The sequence below is a fragment of the Glycine max genome, chromosome 6, assembly GCF_000004515.6.
Source record: "Glycine max cultivar Williams 82 chromosome 6, Glycine_max_v4.0, whole genome shotgun sequence".
Taxonomy (NCBI): Eukaryota; Viridiplantae; Streptophyta; class Magnoliopsida; order Fabales; family Fabaceae; genus Glycine; species Glycine max.
Window position 1 is genome coordinate 17360295 of NC_038242.2, and position 16526 is coordinate 17376820.

Here is a 16526-nt window from a genome sequence, read left to right on the forward strand (position 1 = left end):
TTTGATTTATTAGTGGTAAACTTTTTATTGGTTATGTGTAAGGATGAGGTGTTAAGTTTATCTCTACTTAAGAATTTCTCATATCATTTTAAAGAAGAAATAAAAACATGAATGTGAAATTATTGTATTTTTTTACATATTTTTGACGATTTTAAACTGTCATAAATTATTTTAAAACAATTAAATTAAAAATATATATTTCTAATGGTAAAAATCATCATAAATTATGACAAAATTAACATAAAGAATAAAAAAGACCAAGAGTAATTTCTTAAAATTTTGAAAAACTAATAAAAAATAAATTTTTAAGGACTAAAAAAATAATTACTCAAATTTAAATAACGAAAATCATATTTAAACCTATAAAATAATAATAAAAATAGGTTGCATGAGTTACTGTTCTTATTACACACATTCTGTTTACATTAAAAAAAACCCAAAAATTAAAGAATTTTTTTATAGGATTCATAAACGGGAGGGTATGGGATGTAACAAGACAAACTTCTTATTCAAGTAATATTAATACTATCTCCATCAAATTAGATTTAGTTTTAACTACCAAATGTGTTTGCTGCATATATTGCACAATACTTGAAGACTACAACTCGTCCACATACAAATATTAATTCAGCTATTTTGACTGACTTGTATATTGGCGTAGAGTTTTGAAATTTGATTTGGTGATCCAAGTTGTAAATTTGAAATTTGTAAGAAAATGGAAGCAAATTTTACATATATACTTTGGATATATTGTATTAGAATTTTGATGAAATTTTTAGAAAGTATCATGCTTGATTACTGATTGATGGACAGTCTAAATAACAATGTAAAACCATCGTAGTTCCTCTGTACATGAAAATAGACGGATCATAACAATCATGCCCAAATCACTCTCAAAATTCATCCATTCAGGATTACACGAGAAGGACACAGGCTTATCCATGTCATTGGATACAAACTTAGTAGCCACGAATTGTATTGATGATGGTGTTGTGCCACGGGTCAGAGAGGTGCTGCAATAGGTTCTCAAATGGTCCTTTGCCTGTCACGTTGTGTTGAACTATGAATCCCAAGAATGCCAACATAGCCAATCTCCCTACACAAATTATAACCAAACAAGTTCAGGTAAACAATTTCACACAAAATAAAAATGAATAAATAAATAAGGTTTAACTACTCATCTTAATCTGATCCCAATGCGTATAATCTTTAGGGTTTAGTCCATATACCTAAAAACTATTTGTTTTCAATCTCTACGCGTATACTCTTGACTAGTTTTAGTACTTCGCATAAATTTTTTAATTCGTTTTAGTCCCTACAATTTGGGACGGTAGGAAATAAAACGGATTAAAAAGTGTATGATTGTATGTATAGAGGCTAAATCAAGTAGTTTTCAAGTATAGTGACTAAAACCTAAGGAATTTTAGGGTATAAGTACTATTAAACCTGTGAATGAATTTTCTAGGAAGAGATAACAAAGAGCATGTACCATTGGCAAGTTCCTTCTCCTTGGCCTCCAAAGTAGGTGCAAAGTTCAAGGGGTTAAACACACTACCAGGGTATCCACACTCATGTTGGGGCAAGCTGTATTGCTTGAAGATGGGGTCTTGGTTGACAGAGCCAGGGTTCTTGATGTCCTGCCATCTCCGGATCTCGACGTAGTGGAACAAGATGAACTCGATCACAAAGAGGGTCGACGATGAAGCAAAGTACTCCGATTTCCCAGCATCATACCATTGAGGGGCATTGATGATTCCAATCTTGGTGAAAACCTCAGGAAGTAGCATTCCTGCAACACCCAACATGGCCCAACGTCCATTCACAAGCTCGGCTTGAACGTACCACCTCAAGTTCTCTGGGTCCTCAGCTAGTCCCAGAGGGTCAAATCCATTGTCACCAGGAAGACTAATAGTACCACAAAACATTTGTGTTAATAATTATAATGAGTACATCCATGAATTTTCAGTTGGAAGAATAGATACATACATAAATATTTAGGAAAAGAAAGTTTCACAAACTATGTATGTGATTTGTGTTTCCATTCAAAAGAAAGTTATACTTTTATGGCTTGTTTTCACAGAAAAAATACACACTGTCAACGAATTAAAAATAACTCTAGTTTAAGTAGATTTTTAATTTTGGACAAATTTTAGATTTAAAATTTTCAAAAGTGTTATTATATATATGTTGTTCTCTGATAAGAATTAGAGTTTCATCTCAATAATTTATAATGACCTCTGACAGAAACCTCTATTACAAAGATTACTGAAGTAGAACTTCATTTCTAATTTTAGAGCAGTACTAAAGTACATATGAAATTACATTTTACCATTTATGTCAGTGAAAATTTTAATTACACTACCAAGTCATCAAGAATCATCTAGATATAATTTTTAATTATTAAAAAAAATCAACCATCTTTATCATACCAATGTAAGTAGATTCTACTTAAGCTCTATTTTAATCTAATCCTAACACGAAATAAGTTTTCAAATTCATCCTCGTACGTGACATTATTATTAGTAATTCAGTCCGGATCAGCACATATATATAAAGAATGAAATTAAACCCATATAGAAACCAGAATTTGGTTAAATTCGACTTTATATGACACCTAATTTAAAATCCTATTGTGTCTAAGAAAAATTAAAAATAAAAGTACATGCAATGACAAAAAGTTTAAATAAACGTTCAGTGTGTATATGAATGTGATGATGCATAACTAAAAGTTTGTTCAAGTATAAATACTATAAAATACAAACAATGATAATTACTTACGTGCCATTGAGGTAAGTTGGGGAGGCCAAGCCAGGTAACCACTCTCCCTTCTTGGCTTCAACCTTGAAAGAGGCAGAAGGAGGGCACCCCATTGGCCTCATAGTCACTTCCCGGTTGAGTTTACCGGAAGAGCCGGTCAGAAACCTCGATTTCGAGGCACATGGCCGGAAAATCGCGGCGGAGGCTTGGGTTGTGACGGTGGCCATGGTGGTGACACACTGGCAGTGGCAAGGAAGAAATTTTAAGAAAACAATAAGAGTGAGGTGGTTTTTGTTTTGTACATGGCTTAGGCTTATTTCATGTGTTATTTTTCCTTTCGGAGCCATTCATGTGGTTCGTGTGTTCGGATAGCGCTGCGCCGTTGATTCTCGCGATATTTGGGATCGGACGGTTTACAAGAGTTTCTGGCTTATCCTTTTATCCCAACGTTATATCCACAAATCCATTTCTACGATGTTGTTGGTTGGGAAAAGATTCTGTGGGGCCTCGAAATGCCACGTTGCGTGATAGATGAAAGGGGTTGAAATATCGTCGTCACCCAATTATTGGTAGCCATCTGGCTCATTGGCTTACCATTTTGGTCGATTCTAGCTAAAACATATCCATGGTTAAGTACTTGTGATATGTAAAGGAGGAGTTTAGCAACACAATTTTTTTGACAAGTAAATCACTAATTTAATTCTTGAAATTATAATAGTATAGTAAGTTAAGTTAGTTAAATGGTAAAATAATTATATATTATTAATCAATTTAATTTGTTACATGTAGAGATCCTACTTGACTACTAGAATATAATTGTTTAATAAAGAATACTTGTGATATATAAAAAATATTAATTTAATTTTTGAAACTGTATTAAATGATTAAATTGGTCTCTAATATATGTAAAATGATAAAATGGTTCATTAAATCATATATTATTAATTAATTTAGTCTTTAAAATTACAATAGTGGTCAAAATGATTTCTAAAATTAAAAAGTCTAACTACACTTTTTGTCTCTTAACTTTCAAAATTTTACAAATAATATTCCCAATTTTTCTCTAGCACATTTTGTCACTAAATTTAATCCTATTTGACAATTTCGTTGACATGGCAAGGGAATATAGTGTTTAGAAAAAAAAATTAATCATATCTTTACCTTCTATTTAAAAAAATCACCTAAAGTGCAATTATTTATGTCTTAAGAAAATGGTAAAAGTGTTAATGATAGGATTTGAACCCTTCCGGCATATGGAGGCTAGAATTTAATTATAGAATTTGGGGACTATAATAGAATTTATTTATGGGACAGAATTCGTACATCATGTGTAATTTTATAGACTTATATTAAATCTTATCTGTTAAAATGAATTAATTTAACGGCAAAAGTTATTTGACTTTTTTTAAAAAGAATATTTTAATGAGTCACGTGACTTTGAATTATTTTTTTTTCATAATCTTATTCAATTTCTTTTAAAAATAATCTTATTCAATTGAAGCTTGTGCAAGAATACTAATTGAATCAATCGACTTCAGACGTGATTGAGAGACCCTTTCACGCTGTTACCCAAAAATTTCCAGCCAATGATAAAAGGAGGTATTCCTGGATATTTCAATTGTATCAGTTCTCCACCCTTTCACATTCAATCCCAAATTGCTGAATCAATTCTTAACCCTTTTATGTCAATACTGAACCCACAATTTCAATCGGTATAGTAGCACAAGCTTCAATTGAATTAATCTTCACTTTGTTCAAGTGTTGAGACGAGAGTTAAAATTAGTAGTTCTCCTTTTTAATTCTATTAATCACAACCATTTTGTTGTAGAAAAAATCCATCCACAGAAACGAAATGAAACTCCAATTGAATGACAGATTCACATTGCATATCCAATTTCGTATTAATGGTGATGAGAGAGAAAGAAAATGAAGATGCATCCATTAAATTAGCCAAGAACAAACCGGTCCCGAGGATGAGAAACAACAGAGCACATGACTTGGTAATTTTAATTTAAATTTAGTTATCCTATTTATTTTAGTTTACTAATTTGATCTCATGTAATTACAATTTTATTATTTTAGTCACCAACTCTTAAATTAGACATTAACTATTAATTAATTATCGTCACTATGTGATGCTTTTATTGAACCTCAAAACCTTCTCCCTGTGGTCACCCTAAAATCATGTTCCCTAAAAGCAAATAACTTTTATCTACGGATGGCAATGGCGACGCACGATGATGTATAAATTCCTGGGTTTAAATCATCTCAGCTATGCAATGTCTATCACGGTTTGCAACAATTGCTAGAAACAGCACAATGTTCAGGATGCAAATACCACAAAATGTTGTCATTTGTTCTTTTCATTATTTATTATCCCTAAGGTCGTAAATTCCTGGGTTTAGCACGACATATATTACTCTCATGTCTGTACAATTTTCACTTCTTAATGTTTTTTTTATGGGAGGATTTTTTTTTACCAAATCAAGGGAAAAAGAAATAGATTTTAAAGGAGTAAATATTCCCCCATTTACATTTTAATTTTACTCTGTTAGAGATTTTTCCATAACTTTTTCACTACAAAATAAGACAATTGAGAATAAACAAGGAAGAGTGAGAAGCTAAAGCTCGAGCTTAAGTTCCTCTTTCTCGGTGCTGAGAAAGTGAAGAATGTAAGGGGTGACTCGAATAACAACAACCCATGCCCCGAACATGGCCACGTGAGATTTCAGCTGCTTTGTCTGGCTTGCGCATGAACATTCATAGAAACATGATGATGCCTTCTTCTCTGATCTGATTTCGCTTAAACCCTAACTCTCAATCTTGATTGAATCAAGATAAATAATTAAACATCAATATCTAATTTTAGAGTTAGGGATTAAAATAACAACGAGATTAATGAGAAACTCAATTAATGAATTGAATTAAAGGAAAATTAATTTTAATTTTTAATAAAATGATTTTAGCCAGTTGGATTAATTTATATCAATGGATAAGATTTTGTAACTATTGCTAAATACACCTTCCCACACTTTTTACACCTATTTTCTTTTTTATTGAACTTTTTTTCTTCAGAAATACCCTTACTTCTTTGACTCCTTTTATCTAGCTATACCTCAATATCAGTCACCCCCTACCCCCATAAAGATATTTGTTTCTTTGAGTAATTCCGAAAATAAATATCACTTTTCATTTTGAAAATAAAATCTTAATGGCGTGAAATCACTTTAATTGGCACACTTCCATGATGTAATGTCGGACTTGTATGGAAGAATAGCATCAAATTGCATGGCTACACCGCATGATATAATGTCGGACTTGTATGGAAGCATCGCATCAAGTTTTACCAATCAAAGTGAATGAGTGAAATCAAATAGATCAATTTCTCTTCCTCCTCTGTTGGTCCCAAGTGTGTGTGTGTGTGTGAGTGGATAGCACCAAGTTTTGCCAATCAAAGTGAATGAGTGAAATCAACCAAAGTTGTTATTTAGAGCACGACTTCAATGGTTTAAAATAAATAAATAAAATTGCAAAATCATGATTTGAATGACGACTTTAGTAAGTTAATTTATAAAAAAAATTGTAAAAGTCATATATGCTTTTAAATTTAGTTAAAGCAAAGTCGTGTTTTAAAATACTACTTATTCCTTCTCTGTAATAAATTTGAAAAAATACCCATTCTAGTACTTTTATATATATATATATATATAAAACTCCTTGAAGGTTAAAAAGCCAGAAAAGAGAGCTTGTTGAGGTAAAGAAACACTTTGGAACTAACAAGGAGCGTAATTTTATTCCTTACATGTCATACACTCACTTTTACACTCACTAAATTACATAAAGTTGAAGAAAATGACTTCCTATAGAAGCAAAAACGCTTCTGTCTCTTTCCTATTCTATTCTCAGTCGCTAAGCTAGAAAAATATCACTTTTTTCTCATATTCCAATTGTGGATGACATAACATAACACCACGAACCACACAACAAACGAAATTGGCGGGTGGTAGGTAAACCTTAAACATCCACCCCTGCCCCCTAATTAAACTATCTCTGCCTTTTTCAAATGCTAGGCAGAACAAAATTCCTCACAAAACACAATTCAAATGACAAGGAAAAAGGACCATCCTAAAATAAGCCCCTTCCATCACTCAACTCCTATATATCATCATATTACTTAATTTTTCTTCTATATACCAACAAATACTATAATTTTAGCTATTAAATGTAAAAGGGTCTATGTTGTTTGCTTAAATGAATTGATGGCCATTGAAGGTTTGGCCAAAGGACCAACTTGAGGGTGCAACATTATTAGAGACCACGGTGCGCCCGTCGCTAGCCGTAACCTTGAAGGAGAGGCTTTGTCCATTGAGATAGGCGTTGCTTTGCCAGTTCTGGCCCCAATTTCTGGTCATTGGTTGCCAATTTGTTCTTGAGCCTTTGATGGAAACTGCATGAACATCACCAACACCTCCAACGTTGGAAATTAGGACTAGGTTGAAGTATGAGTGGCCGTTGATGGTGAATCTGATTCCCCCTCTCTTTAGGCAAGGGACCCTATACGTTATCAAATAAAAAAAAAAAAAGAAAAAGAAGATAAAGAATCAGAATGTTTGGACAAAAAGGTGGCAAACTTAGGTATCCAGATAAAAGGGGTGCGGTCACTTGGTAAATGGAATATATTCCTAGTCACAAAATCACTAGAACTTGAACGTGGCGAATCTATTATTTTATCAAAAATTCAAAAAACAAAATTAGGTGAAAAGAAAAGAATCTGACAATCTTGACAATTTTCAACTGTCATGGGAAAAAGCTGTTGAACTCTAGAACAACTGTCTTTGGAAAAAGCTGTGGAACTCTAGAAAACCTTATCGATCAGCTCACCAACTTTGTTTGTTTGGATAAAAATTTACAAACTTAAGTTTGAGTTAAATTTAAGTTTGCAAACTGATTTTGCAAAAGTAATTCAAGTCTTGCTTCTTCAAAACAGAGTTTTGAAACAAAATTTTATTATTCAAACATACTTTCAAAAGTACTTAAAACATGTCACGAAACAAAATTTATTCTCCAAATTGAGTTAGAAACACCCCAAATGAAAAACCAAATATATCGTTCAAAAAGTCATTGTTTGATAAGAAATACTTAGTTCTGAGCCTTTATAATAATAGGATCATGGGAATTCTAATTTATATCCCAAGATTACAATTTACAGTGTATTACACATGTAAGAAAAAAAAAAAACCTTAACAAAAGAACAGTTAGAATCAAGAAATAAAAAAAGTCACAAGAATAATCTGCACGTACTGCTGACTTTATTTGTATATGTATAATTTCTTGTGAGCAATATTAATTCCTTGGCCAAAAAACAAAAGGAGCCTTGAAAAACATCAATTATAACAAAGGAAAAAAATATTCTCTACCATGCTTCAGACATATGGGTACAGTGCCTAGATGTGTCAAAATCATCAGTTACCAGATTTTTGTTTTATTAGGCATTAGAATTAGATGACTCAAGCAACACAGACAAGATTTTTTATTATAAAATTTCAAAATACCCTGTGAACAAGAAAACTTAAGACAAATGATATTATTTATTTTTATAAAAAAAAAAATTAGGTGAGTTAATCCCAAGGACTAGCCGGGACTAGAGAACAGGCCTTAAGGCTCACTCAAGAAGCACAGCAAGAATAGCCCTCATGGGATATGAATCCGTTTCTTATTAATTGTATTAATCTTTGTTGGTAGTTAACAGAAAAATAACGATAATTGTAACTACCTTCGGTAAGCCACGGGTACTATTCCAGCTTTGTATTGAGCAATTTGTTGGAAAATAGGTTGGGAAAGGTCGAAGTGGTGAAGGGGAGGGTTGCACCATCCACCTGCATTATTAGGGAGTGCATTGTTTGGGGGACAGAAATTGGTTGCAGTTACAATAACTGAGCGTGGAAGGCACCACCTTTGGTCATTAACACACCTAATCTCGAAACATGCCCCACAGCTTAAACCATTGTTGAACAAGGCTGTGCTCAAAGCAGCAGTGTTTGTTCCATAGCCCTGGCTGTACAAGTTCCCATATCCACATGCTCCACCTGCAACAAAGCACATAAGTTTATACTAGAAATTATGGTGAGGTATTTCTTCATAAAAATTATCTGCTTTTAATTTCTTAAGAGGGTTATTAATTAGGAGTATAACATAGATGATAATATAAATTATTTGTAATTAGATAATAACAAAAAAAACATTAATTTACACTCTTTCTACATATATTATATTAAGAGAAAATAAGCTATCCAGTGACAATTAATGTATTATATATAATAAGTTTATTAATTTTTATAATTATTATTTAAAAAGTCAAATCAATATTGCTTTATGTTTTGTCACTATTAAACTCATTATTTATTTTTAAAAATGACATAAAATAGAAAATGTGAAAAAAATTGTTTCTTGTTTTGTAATAATTACAAAATGTGTGGCATGAATGAAGTGTTACTCACCCATGGTGCCAGAGGCATCACCCCCTCCATAGAAGGTTGCATGAGCATCCATCCAACCATAACCAGAAGCTGAAACTGATGAACCCAGCTGAGAGAGAAATCCCACCAAGAGAAGTCCCAAAAGCACCATCTTTTAAAGCCTTCTCAAATATCTGAGTTATAAATAGAGTAACAACTTAATAGAGAAAGAGAGAGAACGAGAGATAGTATGACTTCTGAGGAAAACCAAAGGAGCATAGGTGGGATATAAATAGATGTTGTGAGGGTTCAAAGACGGGTTCTTTCTTTGTCCAACGTCATGCCAACAAACTGACACATTTGAGAGGTGTGTGGACCCAAAACCGCCAAAGTGTAGTTATTTCTCTTTTTTTAAATATTAACTAGTGTTCTTAAAATATTTGTTAAAAAATTTAAATTTTTTTATTTGAATATATAAAATTGTGTTACTTATGATTTTTTTTTATACTCTTTTATGATCACAATAAATATATATTTTTTAAAATTATTTTAAATTAGGAATTTTTTTTTTTTTTGTCTCGAGGGACAATTAATGCACTATTCCTGAAACCACGAGGTTTTAAGTGCCTTTTGTGTGTGTGTTTTGGTATTTGCTACTCAAAACCAAGGTTTTCAAGTACTATTTGCTACCCAAAACCAAGGTTTCCAAAAAAATGGTACACAACCGTGATTTTTGCCTCAACACTTAGGTTCAGTGGGGTCCTTGACTACAGCACCACTACTAGTGTGTTTGGATATCTCTTAGAATTAATTTTGGTGAAAAATTGAAAAGGCTGAAGCAATTATATGTTGCTTTGGCCTTCAACTTAATTTTAGAATTGATTTTAGTAGAATTGAAAGTTAATTTAAACATATACTACTGTGACAACATTAATCGCATTTGTTTACAATTTCTGATAATATCAAGTATTATGATAAAATTCTGATCACAACTACAATTTAAAACCTTCTCCAAAACCGAGATTCAGAATTCAAACATTTAGGCTATTATGATGATGTGCAAGTAAAAGTTGTTGTTGCCACTAGCAAGCAACGAGCCATCACTTGTTTCCAATTTGCAGCATCAACTAGTCCTGTTTGTTTGCATAGTTCTGCTTTACTCATTAACCGAATTTGGTCAATTTGTTACCAATTAGAGCGAATGTGAATTAGCCCTTTGAACTTAAAATGAACATTCACACACGCATGTCAGTGTATTTGGAACATATAAAATTACACAGGTCGTATAGTTTCCAAGATAAATAATGAAACAACAAAAGATTCTTAACTAACGGTTTAAAGTTAAATTACTAGAATCGAGAAAACTGGCATAACTTTTTTATTAGCCAGGCAACCGAAAGTGCTCTTAAAATAGAATATATTAATGCATGAGAGCTTATGAGATATACGTAATCTGCATATATTAAGTATTAACTAATTATAACTGTCACCTATGGCTATTATGAGAGGATGAAGTGAACAATGTAAATTTGAAAACTGATGATTAAAGCACCAATTAATACTTCTCACCAAACTCTGCTCCGTCCAAAAATATATTCAAAGTTCAAAGCCAATTTATGGGTTTGGCAATTTTCCTTTCACATTGTGTCAAAGTTTGAATTTCAGCTATATATAGTTATTTATGATACCGGAAAAAAAATCACAACAACCTCTGAAGAACTGAATTAATGTAGTAACATGGTGGGTTCACTGGGTTTGACGACTTACTAAGGCGATTCCACACTTTTAGACACTTAAATTCAAATGGGAAAAGGATGAGAACTGAGATAGGGTAACGCAGCACGTGGTGATGCGGTGAGTGATGTGAAGTTACGTTCAGAGAACAAAAACACAGACCAAACTCATTCATTTTTTTTTATGCAGAACTAATTCATTAATATGTACATTTTAAAACAAGTATCCTCTGCTATCCTGTACTCAAAGCAATTTTGCTCGAGCCAACTACATAAAACTATTAGGGCTGACAAATTAAATTTTGCAATTACATTATTAACATTTCAACTTGAGATATCTAATTAAACTTAAAAAATTAATAATTTTATATTAATTGATCCACACTCTTTGTTGTATACTGTTATTAACTCATTCATATGCTATTGCACATTGGTTCAATAGAAAGCTGAATTCACAATATCAACTTGGAGTTAAAGTTACAGTGGCATGTGGAAAATATCCCTAATTAATTTATAATTTGAAAAATTAATGAGCGTCCACATTCCAAACTTGTTTAGAAAAGCTAAATAAGAAAATGGTAAATAAAAAAAATGTTAACAATTAATATTAAATATTTAATTTTATGTAATATTTAATGTTTAATATTTGTATGATCCTTAAGCAGAGCGGCACTCATAATCAAAACAATTCCTTTACCATGTGAGTGGTATTTTCTTGTTATATTTTATATGTACTTTAGCTTCCACTCTTGTATTGAAAGCATTATCTCTTTCTTTTTCATTATTCTCCTCTGATGAGCTCAGTGGTACTGCTGTATCTACGGCCATTCTTGTTTGTTATGTTTTATTCAATTTACCCATATCGAATAATGTTAGCATATATTTTTTCCCTTCAATAGCTTGGTCGCTAATCTTCTTAGGTGTAAAGGACAAAAGATAACATAGCCATTTTTTAAATATAAAATGATATATTATATATTTAACACTTTTCTTCTTCTTTTTGTATGTATAAAATTATTGTATATATTATATATACACAATATTTATTTATAATATTTTCTATAATACAATTTTTTTCTCTATATCTCTTTTTATCATATTATTTAGCACTTTTATTGTTCTTTTTGTATATGTATAAAGTTATTGTATAAACATAATTTCTCAATATTAAAATAAATGCTAATAAGATAAAATACTTTACTATACCTTACACACCATATATCAGTGTTATTGTAAAGAATCTTTGTCTTCTTTAAAACTTTGAAAATTAATTTTCTATGACAAGAAAAGGTATATTATTACATTATACCCCATATATGTTAAGCTTTTTTTTAATATTCTTAATATTATGAATACATACATACATATATATATATATATATATATATATATATATATATATATATATATATATATATATATATATATAACTCATGTTTCTTCACCCAATAGTTTTTACTTTTGAAATACTTAACTCGTGATAAATGGTCTAGAAATCCAATCCTTCTCACCTTCATCTTTTAAATATAATTTGAATTTTAATTATAAAAAAAAAAGAAGATATGGAATATGCGTGCTTTATTCTAATTTCAAATCTAAAAAATTCTTGGGTGAAGAAACATGTTAGAAATACAATATAAAATTATTAATATATTTTCAAAAACAATTTAAATTTTTTAAAACAATTGGATGAGCACAAACCATGAAAGAAGCTCCAAATCAATTCCAATGGTTGAATGAGATGGTGTAATAGTAATACGATGTATTATTTATCTATTTACTTTGCCCCTAAGGTAAGAGATGCTATAGTGACAGTGAAAGTTGAAAGAGTGTATATAAAAGTGAACAAAAACAAAATGTGAACGTAAGTTAGTGATGTGGGAGTAATAGAAAAAGGTGTAAGCTAGCTAGGAAAGGAAAGAAACACAAATTAACATTTAACACTTCAACACAGTGACGTTGATGAACGTGTTGGGCTGTGGAGGTGGAAGCTAAAGGTGGTGGGTCTATGCAAGTGCACGTAGCAGCACATGCACACATTCTTGTTGTTGGGCTCAAAATGCAAAGTTTCAACGATGAAAATAGAGCCATTTGTAAGTGCTTTCTCATTTGCACGTATTGGTATTCATTTGTGTGCTGTTTGGGAAAATAACCAACCAAGGGATGTTGATATTTTGGAATAGAAAAATAAAAGAATTTAGGAAATGGAGATGCGGGGTATCGATCCCCGTACCTCTCGCATGCTAAGCGAGCGCTCTACCATCTGAGCTACATCCCCAACTTCGACTGATAAATTCGGGTAATTAGAATTAACTGCTTATTACATAATACGATAACATAATACAAGATACGCAAAAATGACTCTTGTTGGTCAACGAAATTTTCATCATGTGATTTTCAAGAGTCAGTTATGTTTTGTAACATAAAAAGTATAACAATATGGCATTTTGTGTTAAGAAAATAAAGATATAGAGTTGAAGCATCTTTCTTTTAATATCGCTTTCCATAATGCATAGATTATATATATATATTTAAAATGTCGATTATTTTTATGCTGTTCACAGATACTTTGCTAGTTATATTATCCTTTTTTTCAATAAAAAAAAAAATATGTTTGAAAAGTTACACTACTGCAGAAAATAATTTTAGTGTCTTTTATCATTAAGTTGGAAAAATAACTTCTGAAAATAATTTTAAAAAATTATAACAAAATAATTTTCTTAAGTAAAATTGTCTACAAGATGTAGAATAATAGATACCTTCATGTAACCCAAAAGAAAAGAAAAATAGATATTGTAAAAAGTTGCAACTCAAGTGTTTAGAAAATTACTTGGGATATCTAACATTTTTGCTGATACACCCAACAGTTATCCAAAATATCAAAAAATATTCTTATGGGTATTTTCAATTATAAATAATAGATTAACTTTTTCATTTCTGCAACGTCTTTTTTTTCGTAAAATCGCACTCCCTTAATGTAATTTGTTTCCATTAGCGTCCTTTTGTGAGGGTTTGTTGTCGTCGGTGTACATGCGTTGTTTATGGATATAGGGTGAAGGTCGGTGGTTTTTCGTCGCCGAAAAAGAAGAGGTGCGGATTTTTTTTTCAAAACATACAAATTGTTAATCCATATAAATCATACAAATTGTCAATCCGTATGAACCATATAGATTGTCAAACTGTATGTTTTAAATTTTTTTAAAATTATAATTTATTTAGATTTTTTTATACATTTAATTTATTTACAAAATTTGATAATTAAACAAATTTGTTGTATTTAGATATTTATTACAATAATTAATAGTTAAAAAATTTGATATTTAATTGAATGATGTATTTGGATGTTTATTATAGTGATTGAAACTTAAACAAATATGGTATTTAGTTGAATGATGTATTTAGATGTTTATTTCAGCAATTGATAATTAAAAAAATTTGGTAATTAATTGAATGATGTATTTAGATATTTATTATAGTGATTGAAAATTAAACAAATTTGTTATTTAATTGAATGATGTATTTAGATTTTTATATATGTAAAAATATATATTATTAGTTCAAAATTAAGTGTAATAAGATCAAAAAATACATTAGTAAATTTATGTTAATAATATATTTTTTTTACATGTGTAAATTTTTATTAAACCTATGATTTTTATTTACAATTTATATATGTAAACAAATTAATTATTAAATAAAAATTAATTGTCATAAAATTTATTATGTAAATTTACATGTTCATTAAATATACATTAGAAAACATTAATTACTTTATAACATAATTAGTCACTTACGAATTTGATTGTTCATGATTCATTGGTAAAACATATTTTTAGTGTTATATATAACAACATTAATTACTTTATTTTAGTGTTAGAGTGTCATGCTAATAATGCAAAAGTTATAAATTTGATTTGTGCCTGGACCATTAATTCGTAAAACATATTTTTGAAAAAAAAATTAAAAAATTCTATGGGCCACTTACGAATCCTAGTTAAATGCTGGGTGCCAAAGCAATTTTCAAGTGTTTATGCTAATTGGCCCATTCATCGTTGCTTGACTTGCTTCTCATCCCTTTCTCATACTACTTGGATTGTCATTCAAGGCCCTTTATAGACTTGGAAATGGGATATGAAGTCTTCGGTAATTACTTCAAGCACCCCATAATTTTGAATATTCCCAAAACACCCTTATTTATTATAACTTCATAGTATGTAACCTTTCTCCCAACTCCTTCCTTGGCACCTGACTCCTTTTCACCCCTTGCTTCTTAACTGGGACCCCATTTAGTCATTGTGTCTCCAATAGATGTTGTGGCTCTTCCTCAATTGTGCCTCCATTGTTTGTGTTTTTACTTCCATAAAGCTTCCATTTTGAGGTTTAGAAGGTATCATTGAGGTTATTCTATTTTAAGGATACTATTTAAAGTCATCATCTGACAAGTTTTTTTTTCTTCGAATTACATAGTTACAGATTAAGCAATATGTAAAGCATTACATAACAGATTGCTCAATCAGTAATTGTAGTAATTGTAGGAGATAATAAAATAAAATAAAACTTATAATTAAGTAAAAAATAAAGTTTACGTGTCAAAGTTATTCTACTCAAATTTGTTACATAGAGGTGAAATAAATCTATCATATTATCAAAGATTTTAATTTAATTATATTATTAGTAAAATAACTTATTTATTTTATGATATTGTTAAGTATTTATTAACTTGGTATATTATGACTTTTTAATTTATTAAATTTTATTTTGGTAAAAAATATTAAATTATATTAATGCATATTAAAGTTATGCTCGTATGTAATTAGTAGACATGTTTGTTATCAACAATTCTTGGTTTAAGGAGTTTAACTTTTTAAGTTAAATCCCATATTTGATTAAGGAAACGTTGAAAAGAATTTTGCACATTAGTCCACCCAACTTGACTTGGATCAATCACAGCTATAATGAAAAAAAAAAAAAATACATGTTTATTAAGTTGTAAGGTATGAATATAATAAGCGGAGCAGTGACGGATTGGGGGGCTCTACCCCTCTTCTCCCTCAACACTTTCTTATATATGTGAAAAAAATTAAAGGAAAAATAATATTTATTTGAAAAATAATATTTATTTGAAAAATAATAAGAAAATAATTGATTATTTGATAATTTTTTATACTAGTAATAGATGTTATATCTAATTTTATACATAATATTAACAGTAAATATTTTTGTAAATTTTATTATTTATTGAATAATTATTTTTTAAAGATTTAATATTTAAATTATTGGGTGAAAAATTCCCCTGAAGCTGAGCCTAGGAATTTAACAAAGATCTCGAGGCATGTGTTGTATGGTGAAAATTAAAAGGAAAATATATAAATAATCAAATCATATAAAAACAAAATAATAATTATATTAGTTATTATTAAGAAAATATTTGATATTTTTATTAAAAAATTCTAATTGTCAAAATAAAAATAATAAATATTTTTTAAAATTTGTAATGCATCAATCTTTACTTGTATTTATGTTCTATCTTGTTCAACTTCGATGGATAATGTCTCTCTAAAAAAACAAACTGCAAACAACA

At 30.0% G+C, this 16526-nt stretch overlaps 2 protein-coding genes, 1 non-coding gene and 1 pseudogene across 3 annotated transcripts; all 4 read right to left on the reverse strand.

Moving 5' to 3' along the window:
- Positions 1-772: 772 nt before the first annotated feature.
- On the reverse strand, positions 773-3184 carry LOC100798548 (chlorophyll a-b binding protein P4, chloroplastic). The gene is made up of 3 exons (XM_003527039.4): positions 2779-3184; positions 1490-1905; positions 773-1096 (listed from the first exon to the last, which is right to left on the reverse strand). Exons 1-3 carry the CDS (start codon positions 3102-3104, stop codon positions 960-962), a joined length of 879 nt encoding a protein of 292 aa, XP_003527087.4. The 5' UTR covers positions 3105-3184; the 3' UTR covers positions 773-959.
- A 2194-nt stretch (positions 3185-5378) lies between these two features.
- Positions 5379-5529, reverse strand: LOC100799588 (mitochondrial import receptor subunit TOM6 homolog; annotated as a pseudogene).
- A 994-nt stretch (positions 5530-6523) lies between these two features.
- On the reverse strand, positions 6524-9487 carry LOC100799075 (expansin-A15). Its single transcript, XM_003527040.5, has 3 exons — positions 9255-9487; positions 8531-8843; positions 6524-7311 (listed from the first exon to the last, which is right to left on the reverse strand). The coding sequence occupies exons 1-3, from the start codon at positions 9382-9384 to the stop codon at positions 7005-7007; spliced, it is 750 nt and encodes a 249-aa protein (XP_003527088.1). The 5' UTR covers positions 9385-9487; the 3' UTR covers positions 6524-7004.
- A 3663-nt stretch (positions 9488-13150) lies between these two features.
- TRNAA-AGC (transfer RNA alanine (anticodon AGC)) lies at positions 13151-13223 on the reverse strand. The gene has a single exon. It is a non-coding gene; the product is annotated as a tRNA-Ala (tRNA).
- Positions 13224-16526: the final 3303 nt, after the last annotated feature.